Source organism: Gopherus flavomarginatus, chromosome 2 (genome assembly GCF_025201925.1).
Source record: "Gopherus flavomarginatus isolate rGopFla2 chromosome 2, rGopFla2.mat.asm, whole genome shotgun sequence".
NCBI lineage: Eukaryota > Metazoa > Chordata > Testudines > Testudinidae > Gopherus > Gopherus flavomarginatus.
The window spans coordinates 251,107,013-251,124,465 of NC_066618.1; the positions used below are offsets into that span (position 1 = coordinate 251,107,013).

A 17,453-nucleotide genomic window follows, 5' to 3' on the forward strand; every position below is an offset into this window, starting at 1 on the left:
AGCCAAAGGATCTGGCCCATAATTAGTGCATTCAGACATAAAGAAAGAGATGACTCAAAAATAACTATAGAAACTATTTAGACATCATAACTAAATGAAATGCAGGCCTAAATCTCATGTGTATTGCCAAAGATATTTACTAGATCCCAGAAAAATTGGCCAAAGACAATGGGGCAAACCCCTATATCGATATAAAGAACCACAGGATCTGTACAAAAGAGACCAGGCCTCAGTTATTAAGGTATAATGCAAAAGAGCCACAGGCAGCAAATTGCATGGTAGATAGCTGGGAAAGATGAGGACTGAGCTGACCATGAATCTGTTTTCCCAGGGAACTGGGTACGCTATTTCGAACCTGAAGTTTAGATCACCAAACTACTGCTTAGGGTTTTGTAACTGTGGAAGTTTTCATAGTGTGGAAGTTTCTTTTCAGCAACTATGTTAAGATACCGTTTGCTAAAATATTTGTGTGTGCAAATGGATGGAAAATAATATCCCTATTGCTAAACCAGATGCCAAGAGGATAGCTAACAAAATGCCATTTTTAAAAAAGGCACCAGGAACTACCCTGACAATTCCAGGTCAGTAAGCCTAACTTCAGTTCCAAGCAAACTGGTTGAAAGTATACTAAAGAACAGAATTATCAGACACATAGATGAACATGATTTGGTGGGGAAGAGTCAACATGGCTTTTGTGAAGGGAAGTCATGCTTCACTAATCTATTAAAATTCTCTGAGGGGGATCAACAAACATGGGCAAGGGTGATTCAGTGGATATAATGTACTTGGACTTTCAGAAAGTCTTTGACAAGGTTCCTCACCAAAGGCTCTTAAGCAAAGTAAGCTACCATGAGGTAAAGGGGAAGGTTCTCTCATGGATCAGTATCTACTTAAAAATCAGGAAACAAATGGTAGGAATAAATGGTCAGCTTTTTAGACTGGAGAGTGGTAAATAGCAGTGTCCTCAAAGGATCAGAACTGGGACCAGTGCTATTCAACATATTCATAAGGGTTCTGGAAAAAAGGGTAAACAGTGGCCAAGCTTTCAGATGATACAAAAATTACTCAAGATAGTTAAGTCCAAAGCAGACTGCGAAGAGTTACAAAGGGATGTCACAAAACTAGGTGACTGGGCAACAAAATGGCAGATGAAATTCAGTGTTGATAAATGCAAAGCAATGCACATTGGAAAACATAATCCCAACTATACATACGAAATGATGGAGTCTAAATTAGTTGTTACTACACAAGAAAGATACCTTGGAGTCACTGTGGATAGTTGTCTGAAAACATCTGTTCAATGTGCAGCAGCAGTCAAAAAAGCTAATACGTTAGGAACCATTAGGAAAGGGCTAGATAAGAAGACAGTAAATATCATAATACCACTATATAAATCCATGGTATGCCCCTACCTTGAATACTGCATGCAGTTCTGGTTGCCTCATCTCAAAAAAGATAGATTGGTAAAAAGTACAGAGAAGGACAATAAAAATGATTAGGATATGGAACAGCTTCCACATGAGGAGAGATTAAAAAGACTGGGACTGTTCAGCTTGGAAAAGAGATGACTAAGAGGTAATAAGCTAGAGGAATGGTGTAGTGAAAGTGAATTAGGAAGTGTTATTGACCCCTTCAAATAACACAAGACCCGTGGGTCACCTGATGAAATTGAATAGCAACAGGTTTTAAACAAACAAAAAGAAGTACTACTACTTCACCCAATGCACAGTCAACCTTTGGAACTCATTGCCAGGGAATGTTGTGAAGGCCAAAAGTATAACAGGTTTCAAAAAAGAATTACATAAATGCATGGAGGACAAGTCCATCACCAGCTTTTGTCCAAGATGTTTAAGAGTGCAACCCCATGCTCTGAAAAAGCAGCAAAGAATCCTGTGGCACCTTATAGACTAACAGACGATTTGGAGCATGAGCTTTCGTGGGTGAATACCCACTTCTTCAGATGCATGTCATCTGAAGAAGTGGGTATTCACCCACGAAAGCTCATGCTCCAAATCGTCTGTTAGTCTATAAGGTGCCACAGGATTCTTTGCTGCTTTTACAGATCCAGACTAACACGGCTACCCCTCTGATACTTGACCCCATGCTCTGAGTGTCTCTAAGCCTCTGACTGCCAGATGCGGGGACTGGATGAAAGGTAATGAATCACTTGATAATGGGCCTGTTCTGTTCATACCCTCTGAAGCATCTGGCACTGGTCACAGTCAGCAGACAGGATACTGGGATAGATGGACCATTGGTCTGACCCAGTCTGATAAAGATGGTGATGGGTCTCACACTATCTCATTTTTACTCGTGACTGGTAATAGAACAACCACATGCAAGTAAAATGAACACATCATTTCAATATAAAAAGTAGATTTGAGAAGACAAATGTTTGCTTTCCTCAGGGAGTAAAACACTCCTTTTGTGTGTACTGACACTTAGCAGCAATGATGCCTATGTTCACTGAACAGAGAAAGGGGGCTCTGTATGTGTTTTCAGCACTACTTGCTGTGTGATTGACGGAGTGTACACTGTGTTCATTGGGTTTCATCATATGAGGGTAAATATAAAGAAAATACATATTCTTCATTTAATTTTCCTTTATCAATATTTAACAAACTGCATAATCCTTCCTATTCAGTATATGCAGTCAATATTCTCTCACAACCTTGCTATAAAAGATTTTACCTTAAAAACTTCCGTCATTTTCCACATACTGGGTTACAAATGACAATACTGAGCCTGTAATTGAATCTTTTCACATTCTCTTACTCACAGCAACTGAGCTGGGCTTTTAAAGTTCATGGTATCCGTAGAAAACCCCCATTAAATCACCAATAAAACTTGGTAACTTCATTTGTGACTTTGTATTCTTTAAATACCTGGGCAAGATGCTGTTTAGCCCGTTGGTAATCATTGTAATCATGAGGTGCCTTTTGATGCATCCGGCAAAGCAAGATTCTGTGACTCTATATAAATCATAAGGCTGAGAGTTTGTCTCGGAAGTCATGGAAGCTCTGAATTTCCATAACCTCCGTGACTTCTGCAGCAGCCGATGTGCCTGTAGGCATTGCCCCCACAGCTCCCACTGACCGCGGTTCCCAGGTAAGTGCCATCCAGAACCTGCCTCACCCCCTCCTGTGCCTCTGCTCCCTCCCACACCCAAACTCTGCTGCTGCTTTGGAGGGGGGAGGCATGGAGGCAGGTAGGGAGAGTGCCAGCCTCACCAACCCTCCACCCCCAGCACTAATGGGGGTCCCAGGCCATGCGCCGGCACCCACTTATCCTTCCCAGCACCCGGGACACCCCCCCACCAGCATCTGCGGCGCCCCTGGGCAGCTCCTCTCCAGGACTGGCGCTAGTATTTTTAGCGCCCTAGGCGCACGGCCATTTCACCGCCCCGCACTCTGGTCCCGCGGCTCCGGTTGACCTGCTGCAGTCGTGCCTGCAGAGGGTCTCCGGGTCCATGGCTCCGGTGGAGCTGCCGCAGTCATGCCTGCGGGAGGTCCAACGGAGCCATGAGAGCAGCGGACCGTCTGCAGAAATGCCTGCGGCAGGTCAACTGGAGCCACCTGCCGCCCCCCCCCCCGCCAAAATGCCGCCCCCCAATAATCCTGGTGCCCTAGGCGATTGCCTAGGCCGCCTAAATGGAAGCGCCGGCCCTGCTCCTCTCCCCCCCACCCCCCAAATTTTAGTCAGGAGTATATAGTAAAAGTCATGGACAGGTCACGGGCCATGAATTGCATCTGAGGAAGTGGGTATTCACCCACGAAAGCTCATGCTCCAAAACGTCTGTTAGTCTATAAGGTGCCACAGGATTCTTTGCTGTATTTACTTCCTGTGACCCGTCCATGACTTTTACTAAAAATACCTGTGCTAAAAAGTAGCCTTAATCATAAACAGTGATAATTAGTAATGCCCAAATGTGTTTTGCCTAATTTCAAATTCACTTTAACTTTGAAGAAATTTATAGATTGAAAATTTTAATAGAGTGAGATATGTTTGAGATGTTTGTTCTATTAGGAACTGGCATTTTCCCATTTTTAAATGTAACTTTAGCAAAAAATGCACATGGGTTCTACCTACAAAGTGTTTGTGAGGCAAATGTGCTGGTGGTGAGAGAAGGATTGTCCATTTTGTCTACCTACAGTCTTGCACCGGAGTGTGAGACCCTACAAATAAATAGAGTAGCAGCTCAATTCATTGTAGAATGCTTGTGCCCTGTTTTTTTTTTCCTGCTTTAGGGGCTGGAGGAGTGGAGTTTCTGGACTATTCATGGTTAGATTAGGGTTAAATTGATGATGTATGTGATCTATAGATAGGCCTAGGTCTTCAGATTCCAGGGCTGTTAATACAACACATTTCATAATTAGTAACATTTATTTAAGAAGGAAAAAAAGAAATAAGCTATGTTTTGCCGGATGGGAGAACAATGGAGTCTGAGGATGTGGACCCAGCACATGGACCCTATCCATGATAGGGAAAGAGTAAGATTAGGATTTAAGCAAGGATACTTGGAAGGCCCTGACATCTGAGGATTTGCACCTCATTTTTGTCTTAAACTACTGAATACCTCACATGTATATCCATTTATCTGCCTATGCTACTTATTTCTAAATATGTATCACCATGATAATGCAAAAAAAATTGCTGTAGTATTTCAGCAGGTGAACTTTGTTCTCGTGCTTGTTAGAAACATTCATCCCAGGCAGTGATTTAGGGGAGAACATACAATAAATTTCCCAACATCTGCACACTACAGGATATCCCTTTACTAGAGGGTTGTGAATTTTCCAATTTCTAAAAACCGGACACCACTGCTATGCCCCCTCCCCTGACGCCCTACCCCCTGCCCCACCCCTTCCCCAAGACCCCACCCTCCGCTCACTCCTTTCCCGCTCCCCGCCCCCATGGCTCACTGGTCTCTCCCCTTTAAAACCAAAACTGGCATTTTATTGTTACTAAACAAGCTGTAATTGCTTCCAATATTTTGAAAAGGAAAAGTTAAAACTGAGAGAAACATGTTTAAGGACCTGATCCTGAAAACCCTATGTCATGTGTTCTTGCCCCTAAACTCTTTGGAATCTTTTCCTCTGTACTCTTGAACTGTGCCTTTAAGGACATGGAAGCTGGAGAGTATCTCCATATAAGATCAGATGGGATCAAAGACCAAAGTCAAAAAGGTGCAAATCAGGGAACTTCTATTTGCTGATGATGCTGCTCTTATAGCCCACAATGAAGATCTACAAGAACTCATGGTCTGCCTTTCAAGTGCTTGCCAGGCGTTTGCTCTCACCGTCAGCAACAAGAAAACAGTTGTATTAGGACAGGGGGTTCCATAAGATCCTTCAGTCACCTTAAATGCAAACCAGCTAGAAGTCCAAAAGCTCAGCTATTTTGGTTCTACAGTGATCACCAACCTCTTACTGGATGAAGAACTAAATGTTCGCATTGGAAAAGCAGCCACCACCTTTAGCAGACTAACTAAAAGAGCATGGAACAACTCAAAGCTTATCATCAAGACCAAAATGATAGTGTACCAAGCTTGCATCCTCAGCACTCTCATGTATGGTGGGGAAACATGGACAACTTATGCTCCTCAGAAGAAAAGGTTGAACAGTTTCCACCTACATTGGTTACACCGCATATTCAGCACCAAATGACAAGATAAAGTCACCAGCGTAGAGGTTCTTCAAAGGGCAAATTTACCAAGTGTCACGGCTCTGCTCAAGCAAGGATGACTGCACTGTCTGGGCCATGTGAATAGATTGGAAGACAGACACATACCCAAGGACATGCTACCTGGGGAGCTATCAGAGGGAACAAGAACAAAAGGATGTCCCAAGCTTCACTATAAAGACACATGCAAGCAAGATATGAGGGAATTTGAAATTGATCCTGACCAATGGAAAATCTTGGCAAGTGATTGTAACAAGTAACGCCGTTGTCTCCATCAAGATATCAAAGTCCATGACTGGAGCTGGCACCTACAGCTTTAAGAGAAAAGAGTCTGTAGGAAGCAAGCTGCTCCCAACCAAGATACATACGTTTGCAATAACTACCAAAGATCATGCAAATCTCTGACTGGACTATTCAGTCACATCAGACAAACCATTTACATCATAGGCTGCAATCACCACCGTCTCTCATAGATGAAAGGATGCCAACAAATTTCATCAGACTACTTCTTAATGATGTCAGCGATCTCATTGAAGTCAATTTAAAGTCAATAGGATTATTTATTAATAGACTGTAATGGCTCCAAAATTATTCACATGCATAGATGTGTTTTCAGACTAGGCTCCATAACGATTTATTGCTAGACAAGAAATCTAAGGCAATGTCCACCCACCCCCAGTCTATGCATTCTCTAGCCCTGACTATTCAGTAACTTCACAGCCAAGGGAATGCATTTGTCCCTTCCTCTATATATTTATTCTGTGATTTCATTAGTCACATTTTCTAAAATATATTATTACAAGCTATTTACCTCCAGTCACAACTTTGATACCTTGGTGTGCCTTTCCCACTCCTCCTTCCTTGTAGGAATTTCACTAATAAATCATGGTTATAATAAGCCAGGCTTTCTGATGTGAATTCACAGCATTACCTTAAGAAGCAATTTTCCTGGCCTGAAAGTTTGTGTATTTTAACTTGCATGTGGATACACAAATAATTTTAAAAAGCCTCATATTATCCACCTTGTCTATAAAAAAAATCAGGCTTCAGAAAACCTGGGAAACATCCCAGCCAAACAAAAAACAGTGTCATATGTCTTTGCATATTAATTCTAAACAGATGAAACTTTAAAATTGTCAGCAATAATCAGCATATTTATCCATTCTGTTTGCAGCAGTATTATAGGGTAGCAATTGTTATATTCTCATTTCTCCTTCTGCTTGTTTACTTCTTGCACAAAGTACTTTTTTTAAAAAAGTAAATAAACTTTGGACAGCATTTGAAATGCACCAGAAATAAATAAATATCTTAAGAGGAGAAAGATATTTCCTATGCTCATCCTCTCTCCTCTTAGGCAGGTGTTTAGTTTGGGTTTGGATTTTTGTTGTATTGCCCCAGTTGCTGTTTAGGTGCTGGGCTCTCAGAGCCTTATTCAAAGGCTAATTCCTGGGCTCTGAAGCTGGGGCAATTTAGATGAGCCACTAAAGAGAGATTTTAAGCTTCTGACTGGAAACATACAGCCCAGTCTAACCCCATGCAGCACAACCTCACAAACCCAATCCAAATACACGCACAGCACAACAAAGCACACAACACAAAACATACACACAGTACAAACACACAATCCCAATACAAAATACCCAGACAGCATGACACAAAATGTGCACACAATGCAATGGCACACACCCAGCAGAACTACATCAAGCACAACCAAAACACACTGTGTAATCCAACACACATGCCACCACCTGCGTACACAACACAACACAAACGCACAATCCCAGCCTTGCATGCCTGATCCACAACATGAGCAGCACTGTCCACCACTCCGCCAGGTCTTAGCTGCCTTCCTGAGCTGCCCAGAGCCCTGCAGCCCTGCAGGGCTCCCAAAGACTCCCCACATTCCCTGCAGCAACCAGGCGAGTCACCGCCACTCAGCGAGGACGGTGGCTTCACACCCTGGGACCTGCTGCTGGGAAGACGGGAGCAAGCCCCAGAGACTGGGCAGGTTGATCTGTGGGCTGGAGCGAGGGGGCCCAGGAATGTGAGAGGGAGGCAGGGAGCTGAACTGAGTTGGCCTGCCCCTTCTTCTCCCCTCCCAACCCTCAGGACTCACCTACTGCCTGCAAAACCAGGCTGAGAGATGATCACAGCACTCAGCCCCTGGCTCCCTCAGCAGCCAAGTGCTGCACTGCAGTGGGCGACACCTACTTGGTCCCCACTGTTTCAGCACCCCTATAGTGGTAACCAGACTTTTGTCATCCAGTCAGTGTTTCTGACCCGACACTGTCAGGTGCCCTTTTCGACCAGAAACTGGACACCTGGCATCCCTACCCTCTATTCACTTTCTGAATGATCCCATTGTGCCTAACTAGATGGTGGAAGACGTCTCCCATATTAGCCTAATTGTGAACATCTTTGCAGTCTTTTTCTCATGTCACACTTTTAACACTCTCTAAACAAAGGCATATGTTCAGCGATTATGATTTCACAGAGAAGCTTGCACTTACAAGTTGAGGCTTGAAGGATGGGCACAGAAGAGGGAGTACAGCTTCTGCAGCATGCCTTTCCCTCGAACCTATGGGACCCATACCAGAGAGGAACTCCACACTTTTGGAGGGAAGTAAAGAGATCATGCTGACTGTTCTCCCCTCACTGTATTCTCCCACCCCACCCCAAGCCTGTGGGTTACAACATAGTAGGGTAGTGCAGAAAGAGTGCAGGATTTCTTCACAGTTCTGCCAGCAGAAACCAAGATTCCAGACCTCCATCAGCAGAAAGTCAAACCAAAAAGGAGCTGGAGGAGCAGGAGGTAAAGCAGTGCTAAATGACCACAAACACCTGCTCTGCTACAGAAACAAAGAGATGACCAGTACAGCCCCAAATGGGGATGGGGGCTGGCCACTACACCCAACAAATTCACTGATTCAGTGCAGCTCTTACACAGGCTCTGCAATCAATGCTGCTATAAATCATATTTTATTGCTGACTGCGTCCAAAAAAGCCCCTTGATAGACAATTTTGTAGCATAGCTCTTAATGTTCAAGGGTAGCAGAGAACCAGGAGCAGAAGGAGGACAGTGTGAAGGCAAAGTTCCACACAAGTGTATCTTGCTTCTGACAGATTCACAGAGATTCATGGATTTAGGGAGTGGAATCTGTATCTTTTCTGGAACGTCAGGGGCTAACTCATGAAATACTATCTCCGTGGAAGAATCAGAGTGAAGCTCATGGAGTCTCAACTCCCTATGATTGAACCCATAGTTTTTAGCTGATTATAGTTTGGGAAACTTTGGAGCCAGTATATACTGCCATGCAAATCAGCTCTGACATGCATTTTTGCTTTAACATTTAATTTAGATCTTGCAAATCTGTACATAGACTCATAGACTTAAGGTCAGAAGGGACCATTATGATCATCTAGTCTGACCTCCTGCACAATGCAGGCCACAGAATCTCACCCACCCACTCCTGTAACAAACCCCTAACCTATGTCTGAGTTATTGAAGTCCTCAAATCGTGGTTTAAAGACCTCAAGATGCAGAGAATCCTCCAGCAAGTGACCGATGCCCCACGCTGCAAAGAAAGGTGAAAAACCTCCAGGGCCTCTGCCAATCTTCCCTGGAGGAAAATTCCTTCCCAACCCCAAATATGGCGATCAGTTAAACCCTGAGCATGTGGGCAAGACTCACCAGCCAGCACCCAGGAAAGAATTCTATGTAGTAACAGATAGCATAGCAATGTAAAGTTTAAATTAATTGGATATGGTTCGGGATAGGTCATGTGCAAAAGCCAGAGGGCTCATATTGGAACTGCAGGAGCAACAATAGTTCTGGAAAACTAAGATACAGTACATGACTGACCAGAGTTCCTCCAGTATCCAATGCTCAAAAAGTCAACAATATAGAAAAAGAATAGCAAACGCAAATTATTTCAGGTGGAAAATGAATGAATAAATAGTCCATAACTTTTCATTTTCCCAAGGGAAGTTATCACAACTAGGACAGTATTTACTGTTTGTCTGATATTATTGATGACTGCAGCTGCTATATGTTCAGTTGGGTTATCCGATTTTTAACGCAGTATGTTTGAACCTTACTTTTTGAGTCAATATGTTCCCATATAACCACACCAAATGAAAGCCATATTGCTTGCTTAAATGTAATTCATTTTCCTCTCTATTGTGTCAAGGTGTTTTTTTTATACATAACTGGAAGGAAATGAAAAGATTTAAAAAAAAACATTAATCATCATGAGTGTTTTTGATATCATCAGAGCTACCATAAAGCCAGTAGATAAATTACACACTATTCAGCAGAAAGAAGCAGAATAAAATTAGTATTATATTACACTAGATTAATCATAGCCCTGGGTGACTGTCATTCTGGAGAAAATAGAAGCTTGAATATCTAACATTTTAACCTTTCTTCCCAACCTTTTAAAACAAGAGACAAATAACAAGCCCACATACTGAAAGAAAACACAAGATTTTTTTGCTTGTGGGACTGGTGAATTTTTACCATTGTTTCTAACTGATAGCAAAGCAACATTCACAATTTGGATCCAGATGGTTAGCAGCACTGCTTCATAATAGTAACCTAATGAAGCTTTTTATTACCAGCAACAGGTAAATGCCTGGAAGGTTTATGGCAAGGAAAAAGCTTCAATAAATAATTTGAAAATCTGTCTCTCTTCTTCCTTGGATAATTATTGTCTTTTGCATATATGGTGTAGCAGCGATGCAAAGCTAAAGAAAAGGCTAGAAAAGGAGAACTGTCTCTGGAGCTAATGGGGTGCACAATGGAACCGCAGGCTTTTTTCCTCTCACAAGATGAATACCTACTTAACAATCTTTAGGCCTCTCTCTGACTTAAGGGGAGGATTGAAAATCCTTTTCATGTAGTTAAGTCTGTCTAGGGATACAGTGCTAAAAATAGGGAGATATGAAAAACTTCTCTATGTGTATGGAGAATAATATTTTTAAATATCATTTTAACCTAAAACGGAGCAGCAGATGGTAGGTGCTTTTGTACAAGGATGGGAGGGCATGGGGACCCTCCACCACAGCCCTGGCTACCTGTGCTAAGTACAGCCAGAATGCTGGTGCTGTCTGAGAGAAAGGAGGGAGTGAAAATGTATAGTCTCCGGAGTGCTCCACAGCTCTAAGAAGACTTGGGCCAGCGCTGTTGGGAGTGGGACTGGTCAAAAAAATTGCATCTGATCTTTTCAACAGAAAATTGTGTTTTTTCAATACAACATAAAATGTTTGCAGGAAGCACCTTCTTTTCTTTCAATTTTTTAATTTTTCAATAGAAAACCCCAAAACCTGCAACTTTTCTGCTGTAAAGCAGAGTTGGCTGAAAAATATTCCGTTTTTGTCTGAAAATTTTCAGATTTTGGTCAAAACGTTTGTTTCATTTGTCAAAAACTTTTTAAAAATTGTTTTCAGATTTTGTTTTTTTTTAATGAATACACAAAAATTTCTGCTTAAATTTCAACAAAAATGAAAAATTCTTGGTTTTTATCAAAATTTTCTGCACAGTTGAGTGGACTTCTGTTTTCCAACCCTTGTAGATGGGAGCACTTGCTGTGCTCTTTTAATGGGTGTTGCAGCTGTTTATGGCTCAGTGCTTCCATAGGCCCTGATCCAATGCCCATTTGAAGTCAATGAAAAGCTTCCCAAGACCTTCAGTGGGTATTTATACCAGGACCCTAGTATCTGCAGCGGCAAGTATCTGCAGGCATAATGCCCTTCGGAAGTTCCACTACATTCCCACTCTAAAACAGTGATGCTGAAAAAGCCACAATAGAAGCAAAAAAGTGATGGTATTTAATTAAAGCAAATAAGATCTAATCCTTAATAAACAGGACAGGCCTAATGCATGCACACAATAATAATATTAAAACTATTAGAAAGCAACTGTGAAAAGACTCATGAACCAGATAATAAGAACTCCCTCCCCCCCCCCCCACCAGTGTTAAAGCAAATGATCAACATAAATGGCATGGGAAAAAGTTGGAAAATGAAACCCAGAACATAGAGAGCCATATGCAGTGTATTTAGAATAAATGTAATGATGCAAGTCAATGCATTCTACATTATCTCACGAAGTAGCTGGGATACATTCTTCTTTTCCCTTATATTATTACGAATATAAACTCCTGATGAAAGGTATATTTCGCCAAGGAGTTTGGTTGTGATTTGAATCAGTGTAGTTAATTCTGGGTAGTGCATTCTAATTTAGGGGTATTTGTGGTACAGGCTTTCCATTGTAGCAGTTACATGACATTCCTTTTAGCCTAAAAACTTAATCAGTTAAGTGGCAACATCAGATGGTTGCACTGAGTGATTTGACCATGTAATGCAAGTAAAGCTGTCCTGTTCCCTTTCCCCTACAGTTTATCCTGACACCTTTTCCATGTGCTGCTGAAACAAAGCCCATGTTTTCATACTAAAGCAAACGTTTCATTTTTCAGTTTCTACAGATCAAGTGATGAGGTGTCATGTGTGAGCCCCTTGGAGGCTGAGAAGAGAAACTGTGACTTCCCCTTTCCACTCCCCCACAGAAATGTGAAGTGGGGTTTCTTACTGGCTAGCAACACCTTTGATTCAATTTGTATGAAAACTCACTTTACTTATTAAAATGGACATTATAGTTCAAACCTTAGAAATTTCATTTCTTATATGTTCTAAGCTGTACAACTGTCAGATTTTTATGGTTTAGATTGTAAATGTGTTTTTCTCTGGCTACTTATTGGTATTATTTGTTTTTAATTTTGATGTCTTAAAGGCCAAGGTACTGTATGATAATAATATGAAGGACATATTTAACAGGCGTGAGAGATACTGTATACAAATGTATATTTGTAAAAGCTATTTTTATTATTAGCATGTTTTACTCTTTATCATATTTAAAGTCAGTTGATATTGCATTTCTATGTTTATAGCTTAATTCAGACACAGTCATGTTATGATCAAAGACATGCTCAATCATGTTGTATGGTATTTTTCATTACTATTCATTATATTCATAGTTTAAGATAATTTATGTTTACTACTAGGGAGAATATTGAAAGGAAAAGTAATCGTTCTGCTGTGTTCATGCACTATTTCACTGTAATTGCTAAAAAGTGCAAATATGTCAAATATCAGATCAATTGATAAACTATAAATTAAACCCACTTGTTAATCCCTTTTTTCAAACAAGCACTCTCTGTGATGCCATAGATTAGCACAGTTATTTCATCTGTATCTGTTACTATCTCAAAGCAGTTTGTTGTCACCTTATGGAAAAGTTTACATGCCAGTGAATGTCCCATCCAAACTGTATTCCAGACAGGTGAATGTTTTATATATTACCAATATTTGAAACCTTACATTAGATTATCAATTGTTTTGTTTCACTTTCAGTCAATAGGATAGTTCCATTCCTCAATCTCTCAAGCATTCTCCACATGCTTGAAGATAGAATAATCCATTCTCACAGAGGCTGTAGGGGAATTCAGTATATAATTTCTTAATAAATCATGTTTCTTTTCAAACAAAATGGATTCATTATTTCTCTTATGTGATACTCAAATGTGTTTTAATACACGTAAGATATATTAGCCACTGGTGTGACTGCTTCTTCTCGAAAGAAGGTACCAGCTTGTTCTCAGTTCTCATAATAGGACTGTTCACGGTTCCAGAGAACCAGTTCAGATGACACTCATAACAGGGAAGAAGTATCCGCATCTTTATATGAGATATACTAAGATAGAAAACATTTTATGCAAGAGAGAGACATGTCTTGTAGCTGAGTCGTAAGGCACATCTAGAGTTAAAAAGGAAAGTCTTACTGGCTGGATTGCTTAGAAGTAGCCACATTTAGAACATGTTGCCAGGAGAAAGATCTCATCCAAGTAAGTGGAGCTCTGAAACAGTATGTTTCAAAATACTGAACTACAGAGATGTGACTTGCACTACAATGCTTGTTCTGCAGTACTTGATGTTTCATTGAACAAAACTAACAGCATTTCTAAAGATGACTTTATGTTGTGTCCTCTCAACCATTGTCCATGGGACCTGATCCAAAGCATACTGAAGTAAATGGAAAGACTGCCATTATAGTTCAATGCGCTTTGGGCTAGACCTGATGATACTGGCTGCATGTGATGGAGGGGTAGAGAGTAATTGATGGTGACCTTACAATGAAGAAAATGGGAGAAGCCCCAGAGACTGTATCCAGACTGGCTTCAGGTAAGGGTCAGTTAAAAAAAAGGAGAGATACCCATTAAATAGATGTGAGGGAGAGTGTGCATCAGGCTTGACCATGTGGGAACTAAGTCAATAGGAGAATAGAGAAAATGACATTTTGCCTCTCAGTTACACTGGTGTAAATTCAGGATAATTCCACTGAAATCAGTGGAGTTATACCAGCTTAACTGAAAGCAGAGTTTTGCCTATTTACTATGAGTCACTATTGTTCAACATAAGGGATGCAGACTGGGGCCCATTTTGTGTTACAATCACAGCAAACCCAAACAAAATGTTACAATCAGTAATATTAACCCAAATACTACCAATAGCCTGGTAATCACTGAAATACCTCAAGGAAGTATTTTAAAGATATACTTGTCCTTTGTGTTGTTTTTCTCTAAACTTACTAAAAACTGGAGAGAAATATTCCATCATATGTCCATTTTATAGCTGCAAAAATTAAGAACAATGCTCACCATTCCCGTGGTTCTTATTTGATTTACAGTAAAAATAAATAATAAATCCAAATCCTATCTCTTCAGTGGGAGTTTTGCCTCAGTACTGAGTGAATAAGGGCTTAAAAGATTTGAGCTGATGACTTTTTGAAATCTTGGAGAATGTCCTCTTAGTAGATCAATTATGGGAACTGTGCTGGTAGTTAAAATAATATCATAATTCTGTATTACAGATGGTTTGAATGAGCAATCCCTGAATCAGCTCAGCACCAGCTAAGCTATGATTAAGTGGGTACTATAAACTGTAAAGTACCACAGCAGGTTTTTACATTATTCCTTAATGTGCCATTATCTGTATTTAGTGTTTACAGGAATAATTTCACAGTCTCAACAGTCAACACTGTTCCACACAGTGATGTTATTCCTGAAAGTATTTTTTTCTGGCACAAAAACATCTAAGATGAGGTCTATTGATACTATTACATTTGAAAGCTACAAGTTTACTGTACTGTGTAATATATTCTCCTAACTTTCTTAATGACACATTAGATTCAAATCATTGAAGAGATGCTGGTATTTTAAAGAGGACTTGATGCTTTATTGCCTGTCACACGTACCATATGCAATTGCATCCCATTGTCACATACACTTGGTTTACTAACTTTTTTGTGTTACGTATTCTTTGCAGCACAAAGGAACCAGTAAGTGTTTAGGACCTAATTTCCATTTACACTAATGCCCCTTTATACCATTCTGGCAGTGTAAATGTAATTTACAAACATTTTATGGAACCTTTACACTGTCAGCTGCCCAGGGACCTCAGGGTAAATTAGAATCAGAGCTATAATATTCAGCCTAAGCATCACTTTACCCTAGGAATGAACTGAGTACTAGAAACCATCATTTTTAAACATTTAAAATTATATTATAGCCATAAAGAGAGACATTTGTAGCTATAGTTCTCTAGAGCTACAGTAACATTCAGTGATCATTTATGGTAACTGGGAGTGAGTGAAGTTGCAGTACCTACTTCTGTTGTATATCGCTGTGAGTCAAAATTAATTTGGCTAGTGAATATTCAGCTTTTTCAACTTGTTTATATACCATCCCGGATTCAGCTATTAAAATCATTTTCTACATAGGCTTCCACCCTCAATTTGTCTCTAAGATTGCTATTTCAACCCGTGCAGTTGCATGAATGGAAAAGATTTGCTGAATGTTAGTTTTACAGCTTAATCCAGAGGAAAAGATTTTTACTTCTGTAAATTCTTGTCTTAAGTACCATTGCTGGGAGGTTTTGTGTAGCATCATAGTATATTACTTACTGCTGAAAAAATAATCATATTAAAACTATGTAGATAGCGCCAACCTTGTAAGCAGTGGTATTTTTAATAGACAGTATTGAAAGGTAACTAACGTTAAAAGTGTTCAACATTTTGCCCATTTATACCTGTGTAATGGTTCATGAGAGTTTTCTTTAAAATGCTGTAACATATTTCTACATGTCTGTAAATAAATATTTTCTTTGATTTATGCACTAATTCAGTTTTGTAATTTCTACGGCTAAATTGTAGGTCTAGAAAAAAACATTTATAGACACTAATATATTTTATTTCTTAAAGGAAAACAGTATATAATTTTGTGAAATAGTGCTGTGTTTTTCAATTTGCTAAAAACAGGAACAAACATTAACAGTAAGAAGAATTATAGTTATAGATAAACTGGAGGCAGAAGACTAGTGCTAACCACATCCAATTCCTTTACATCACATCTGCTTCAGTAGTTTAAAGTGCAGTACTATGCTGAAAAGTGACTGTGAAAAAAGTCACTATCTTATTCAAGCCATCTGATCCCACTGTGTCTTGGGGTATGTCTACACTACTGCCAGATCAACGCACCAATGATTGATGTAGACCTAGGCTACATCGACGGCAGCAACGTTATTCACCAAATATGTGTAGACATAGCCTTAATAGTCCTACCTGCCATTATTTGCATCAGCAAAAATGAGAAGACTGATTATGAAAAGTCCCACTGAATTTATAGGGATGAAAAAAATCAAACAACTTCAATAGGAAATACTAACCTTTCAAATTTGTGATCATGTTACAGATTTTTAAGCGCTGTATAAGAACTACATATTATTAATATTTATTATAATAGCAAGGATATAGTTTACTTTAAATTCTATAGAATGATGGTCAAAAAATACTGATAAGAAAAGATATTTTTTTCTATTCAATATTCACAGACATTTTTCTATTCATAGGGCCTTATTCTAGTCTTAGGATATTTCCATGAAGGCAAGATGAAAATTTGGTCCCAGGAGTCTGTGAGAATATTGTTAAAATTATACTGGAATTTAGGGGAAAGAGATAGGGAGGACAAGATAGGAAGCAAGACTGTAATCAGAATGATGTTGTTTGTTTATGACATCCAACTTACTATTATTTTCAAATTGTCATTCTTATAACCATGTAAAAGTTCCCATGTAAAATATTAATTTTAAGATGCGTGAAATGATAGAATTTTTATATAAGGAACATTTAATAACAAAAATATAGAAGACAATATTTAAAAAATGAAGACCAGGCTTTAAAGACCAATCTTTTGTCATGCACTTGGGAAAAGAAATATTTTGGGCCTGAGCAAATACCCTTTGATTTCAATGGAAAAAAACATTTTGGATCCCTGGTCTTTGTAGAAATGTCCCATAGCAGTTGATAGAAAATGATAATCTTTCTGAGCTCTCCTACAGAATGTCATAGAAGCATTAAACCTGGCTGTAGAATTCTATGAAGTTGCACCATAAAAATATTGAAAGGATTTCAATCTTTCTTAAATTCTTTGGTGGTTTAAAGTCATTTCTGATATGATTATGTTTCTATAGATTGAACCTTATTAGTTTCATCCCTGCTGAATTCTATGGGACTTGTCCATAGAAGAGTCCCAGCAATGTCCCCTGCATACACACAGCAGCCATAACTACCAGCTCTATGCACCATAAACATCACTTGATGTGGTTGTCTTCCTGCATTGGGGAGGAGAGTGACTGTCTTGCTGCGTATGGGTGAGATA

General features: G+C 39.7%; 2 protein-coding genes across 7 annotated transcripts in view; one reads left to right on the forward strand and one right to left on the reverse strand.

Moving 5' to 3' along the window:
* The window catches only part of RALYL (RALY RNA binding protein like), a 656,676-nt gene extending 640,760 nt beyond the window's left edge, over nucleotides 1-15,916 (forward strand). For all 5 annotated transcript variants that reach the window (XM_050941248.1, XM_050941247.1, XM_050941250.1 and 2 more), the window contains one exon: nucleotides 12,159-15,916. In XM_050941248.1, coding sequence (XP_050797205.1) covers nucleotides 12,159-12,176 — 18 coding nt within the window. In that variant the 3' untranslated portion in view covers nucleotides 12,177-15,916. The remainder of the gene's footprint in view (nucleotides 1-12,158) is intronic.
* RBIS (ribosomal biogenesis factor) overlaps nucleotides 1-17,453 on the reverse strand; it is a 366,698-nt gene that overhangs the window by 95,218 nt on the left and 254,027 nt on the right. The gene's annotated exons all lie outside the window — the stretch shown is intronic.